Source organism: Lolium perenne, chromosome 3 (assembly GCF_019359855.2).
Source record: "Lolium perenne isolate Kyuss_39 chromosome 3, Kyuss_2.0, whole genome shotgun sequence".
In the NCBI taxonomy this organism is placed as follows: domain Eukaryota; kingdom Viridiplantae; phylum Streptophyta; class Magnoliopsida; order Poales; family Poaceae; genus Lolium; species Lolium perenne.
The window spans coordinates 301,889,391-301,894,881 of record NC_067246.2 but is presented as its reverse complement, the minus strand read 5'-3'; the positions used below and the strand labels follow the sequence as shown (position 1 = coordinate 301,894,881).

At 43.8% G+C, this 5,491-nt stretch overlaps 1 protein-coding gene across 1 annotated transcript; it reads right to left on the bottom strand.

The window, feature by feature from the left end:
* Window positions 1–613: 613 nt before the first annotated feature.
* On the bottom strand, window positions 614–4,739 carry LOC127345252 (E3 ubiquitin-protein ligase AIRP2). Its single transcript, XM_051371697.2, has 5 exons — window positions 4,395–4,739; window positions 4,016–4,184; window positions 3,826–3,892; window positions 3,505–3,730; window positions 614–1,191 (listed from the first exon to the last, which is right to left on the bottom strand). Exons 1-5 carry the CDS (start codon window positions 4,472–4,474, stop codon window positions 981–983), a joined length of 753 nt encoding a protein of 250 aa, XP_051227657.1. The 5' UTR covers window positions 4,475–4,739; the 3' UTR covers window positions 614–980.
* Window positions 4,740–5,491: the final 752 nt, after the last annotated feature.

The window sequence follows — 5,491 nt, the reverse complement described above, 5'->3', positions numbered from 1 at the left end:
TTTTGCTTTTATGGTGCGCTTTATTATTCTTTTTGAATTTTTTGATGCGGTGCATTAATGTTCTGGAACTGCACACAGATTGACTATGCTGCTGTTAGACACCCAGCACCTTTTTATTCTGAAGAAGCAAATTTTCCAGAGTAGAGAACAATCGTTACCCAGAACGATTGACTAATGAAATGAAAAGTTCTCATCAACAGTTGACTTATCCCCACCGTTTGGTTCTTTCTTCTGATTGCCTGTTGAATGACCAGCTTGGAGCCATGGCAATGAATAAAGTCTAGGCCTTGCATTTCAATTGTCCAAACCAAGAACTTCAATATCTGAGTAGATATATCCCGGTTGACTGCTTCGAGCTGCAATCTGAGGAACTCATCAGGGTCAAACATTCTGACTCTTGTTGAGTACAACTTGAAGAAAAAAGAGCAAATGGACATTTCAGAAGTTCAAATTTATAAACTATAATGGTTCTCTAATGATTCTTTTCTGCGGTTATTCTGGATTCATGATGATGCGATGGATAACTGGATACTTTTGAATGTGGTGAACTGGAGCCAAGAGAACCGTTTTGACAAGACTGACTTGTGCATACTTTAATTCCACCCCAAAGAAATAACAGGTAATCATCTTCATCTTATAGAGTTGTTTAACATATTGATGATGGGAGGCTTCAGAACACTTTGTCTACAGAGATTGACCAATGGTGCAGTAAAATACCCACACCAGTAATTTCTGAATAACTTGGCAATTTGCCAGGGCCCAGGGCATAGATGCCAGACTTAGTACACTTCATTTTCTGTACAATTATTATTACCACAACGATGCGATTGATTGCGCAAAGCCAGTGTTAAAAATAATGCTGCTTCGCAACGGACTGACAGACGGCTTCGGCTTCGATTGCCGGACTCAATCCAAGGAGGATGGTCGGCAGCCGGAAAACCCTTGTACATTCGCTATCTCCTGTTCCAACCGGAGCTTCGCTAGACTAGGTAGTCGTAGTAGACCAGCAGGAGGTTGTCGGGGACGATCAAAGGCAGGCTGTCGATGAAGCTGTGGAAGTGCCTCACATTCTCCTTCTCCAGGGCCACGGTGTCGATCACGTCCTCGTCACGGGTGAGCACCCAGAGATCTGTGGATCGAACCCTTTTCAGGCTTCCGCGGCAGAAAGGGCATGACTTGGATCTTGTATACCTGCAATCATGATATATGTTATTGCCGTCTGATGGCACTTCCATTGTATGAACAGAAAAAGAACACATAATGGAATACATTCACATTGTTAAAATGGAGTTGAAGGTCAATAATCTGCTCCATACATAACCCCACCCAGCTCCTTAAATTGCCAAATTAGCTTTGAAGAAAGCCGATTATTTGACGCTCAAATGGAAGCTTTTATGCTCAAAGAGGAGCAGATAGACACGACTTATATTTTTTATATTACTAATAACCTCACCAATCTCACCAATGTCTAGGATTATTTAGCGACGTGTCACTAGCAGGATGATAGCCAAATGCCAGGCCAATAGCTAAAATTGCAACGAACTGGCATCTGAAGCAATCTTAAGCTATTGACTGCTTCCCAAAATTCTAATGTTGCAGGCAGTAAATTATTTTTTTTTGAAAAGAGGGCAAAAGCCTTGCCCAATTCCATTAATTAAGGGAGAGTTTACAAAGAGAACAACCCCAAAAGGAAAAACAAGCGACTACTCTCGCGGCATCAACGAGTTCACATGTTTAGCTCCCGCGAGAGCCCACAATTTAGCCTCATTTCTAATCTTGTCGAAAACCACCGTAGGGGGGGCGTGCTTGTTCTTGAAAACTCTAGCGTTCCTCTCATTCCATATTTCCCAAGCCACAAGAAGAGTGATGGACGCCACGCCCTTATGCTTCGTCATCAAGTACCACCAATCGATGAAGGGGAGAGTAGTCCAAGTGTTGGGGGAAAGAAGATGAAGACCAAGCCAATCCTTGATAAGCGCCCAAATGCGGATGGAGAACCGACAATGGACGAAGAGATGCTCCACGGACTCGAGAACCCTATTGCAAAGGGGGCAATTACCGCAATTATCCCAATGGCGCCTCTCCAAACGGTCACTAGTCCAAATCCTATCTTGGACAAAGAGCCATGAGAAGAACTTGATTTTCGGCGGAGCCCAAATCCTCCACACCGAGGAGCCAATAGGGGCCTCGATCGACCCATAGAATTGTGCCTTGTACGCGGACTTGGACGAGTAGTTGCCGTTCTCCGTAAGGTTCCAAGTAATCTCATCCATAACCCCGGGGTTCAAGGCGAAGGCACTAAGCCTAGACCAAAGAGACAAATATTGTCGCACGTGCGCAATGGAGAAAGTCGCTTCCATATCAATCTTGGCAATCCAAGCATTATTACTAAGGGCACTTTTGACGTTCCAACGCTTTCTAGTGGAGATAGAGAAGATGAGGGGGGCAACATCCTTTGGCTTGACTCCATGTAGCCAATTATCATTATAACGATAGCTTGGCATGTGCTTAATCTATGGCACACAGGTTGACTTCCAGACAACATTTGCCTTGGTACACAAGTATGATCTGCCAGCTAATGAAACATCATTAGCATTAGATTGCCACATGTAATTGTCCTCCACACCCCCTTGCACTTATCCCTTCAGATTTATTTTTTGATATTGATAATTGCCACTACTAATGCAATAATGGTATTTATTTATGGACGCAGCTTCCAGGTTGTCTCATTTCCGTACCATAGATGAAATAGTCTATGGTATGGAGTGTGACAAATTGTAGGGCTTTAACAATGGTATGAAGTACAACAACTGTCTATTTAACTCAAGCAAATGCAGTACTCAATTAAAGGGATAACAGAATGCGTCTCTTGAACATGGCAGTATGGCACAAGCTAAACTGGAATTGTTGGATCGTTAGATTATATATATGAAATCCCTACTAGTTAAGAAACACAGTAGAGGGCAAGAAACACTGCAATGTCCAGGCAACTAACAACGGTGTAAGCAAATCAAAAGTTCAAAACAATCTGTACAGATTGCAAGTTCTGCAAACAAAAGCAAATCAGCAATATTAAATTTCCAATCTTTGTAGAGAATGTAGCTTAAGTTATACTAAATGGAGTTGGGAACAAAAGAAATGCAGAATTGCCTTGGTCAAGACTACTGTTGGGTTGTTGAACTACCCTCTCCCTACCCCTGCCAACATTGAAACTGAGTAGGAGTAGCTCACAAACAGCACCGGTGTTGAAAAAGAACCGAACCAATAACATCTTTGCACAGTACAAATGCATAGCTAGAACCCGTGATTTCAAAGCTGTCGCTGCTTACGCCACTCCTCACCTCCTACCGATTAAACTAACCTTATCTTGAATCCATTTCAGCCACTAGCAATTTTCTATACTAGCGTGTGACATGGGGGCTATAAATGATAAAGATATCACGGTGCTTAAACAAATACGCCTCAAACGGATAAAGCAAAGGGGAGCTAAGAGCAAGCAATTACCAGTCTCGGTAACAGTTGATGCACATGGCGTGGTTGCAGTTGGGAAGGACCATCTTAGTGCAGGTCTCCAAGCAAATGCCGCACTCATCCTCTCTCTCGGCGTCCTTGTCATCGGCGTAAAGCTTCCGGCCACCGCTGTCGCCGTCCCCCTTGCACCACCCTTTCCCCTTGCACTCTTTCTCCATGACGTTCTCCTCAATTTGTTGCAAGAACGGGTATATTATAGCTGCATTCCATTGATGGTAGCACAATAAGACTGAGAACAAAATAGGCATAAAACTGAAGAACTATTCAACTACTATGTGTGCTATCCCTGCATACCGTAGAATTCTTTAAGGCTTGCTCGCCTTTCAATTGTGGATATGGACGCATCCCCGTCAACGTAAACCTGCAGTCAAACCAAATCATGTATAAACATCGTTATCACGGAGCAGATTTGTTTTTCTGGAGATGAGACCCAGCTCATGAATTGCAGGACCTGCAACAAGATACTACTAGAATGCAATATTACCTTGTATACAAGCACCTCAAGAAGGCCTAGGTAGCTGGGGAGGGTGTATGAGAGGGAGCAGCTGCAGTCCATCCACTGGATAAGGTTGAGGATGATTGGAGCCATGGAGCTGTAGGAGAGCCTCATCTGCACACAGGTGCCCCCATAGGCCCTGTGTATAGCATGCGCCCTGAAGAAATAATCAGAGAATTCATCAGCACAAGTCTACAAACATAGATTTTTGCAGGAAACATGTCACAAAACAAACATAAAACCGTCAGAGACAAAAGGGGAACCTTTCCCTTTCTCATCTTTTCCTTGGGAAATCAAGTACAAAAAGAGGAAATTCCAGAATCAAAAGAGCATGAGGGGGAAAGAGATGGAAGGAAATTAAACTTACAGGGTGTTGGCGTGGTGGATATCAGCTTCAAGAGCCTTGAGAGAGCCCCGGAGGGACAGAGGCCTGCCACCATGAAACATGACTTCTCTTGAGGAAATCCAAGCCAACCTCTGTGCTTTCCTCTTGCTTACTTCCCTCCTCGGCTGAAGTATACCGCAACGGAGAGAGAGAGAGAGAGACTTGGGGAAGGAGGAGAGGGGCTGGAAGAAGCAACAAGCAGCCAAGCAAGAACCAAGAAAGGAAGGAAGAAGCAAGCCGCTCAGGTTTGTGTTTGAGGGGAAGTAGCTTTGGGGGAAACTGCGAGGGGCTTTTTTTGTCCTGGTGGCCTCGGTCCCCTTGGTTTTATAACGGGAGGGCAGGATATGTCTTGTGCAAATTGCGGTTGCTTTGCCTTTGTTTTGTTTTCTCATGCTTGGTTGCTTGGCAGCCGAAGGGAAGATAGAAAAAAAGGCTTGGGAATAAAGAAAGGGGAGGAGACAAAGGGAGAGGGAAGGGGCTACACAAATAAGGCAAGGGAGAAAATGATGGAGGGCATTGAGGAGCAGTTATGAGCCTAATCTAGTTGTTTCCAATATTGTTTCCAAATGTATATTCATCTTAATTATTTATAAAACTTCACATAGTAATTTTGTTGTTGTTGTTGAAAAAGTCTCATGCCTGCTGATTATTCTGTTGAGCTTTGAAAATTATAACTCTTGGAGTAGTATGCAAGGCTAGCATGTCTAAAATAAGCTAGGACTGAAAATGTTGAAATGTTGAAAGGAAGGGATTGGTGGAAAAAAACGGTAGAGGAGTAGATAGATAGATTGATGATGGATGGTGATTATGAGGCCCTTGCAGGAGGGCGCAGATGACATTCAGAAAAGAAAGGTCTTGGTGGGGAGGTGGCTGGCTGGCCCTATCCACTACCAGCCCGCTGGGACCCACCGCCCGTTCCTCCCTGGGGCCCACTATCTTTATCAGCGTGATTCAACGGAGTCCATGGTGATAGATGTCTGTATTCAGAATCTTTTTGAAACTCAATCATACAGTATTTAGACTGGAGGTACCATTTCAACTGAAGACATCATTCTCGTAAAACAAATACTACTTACTAA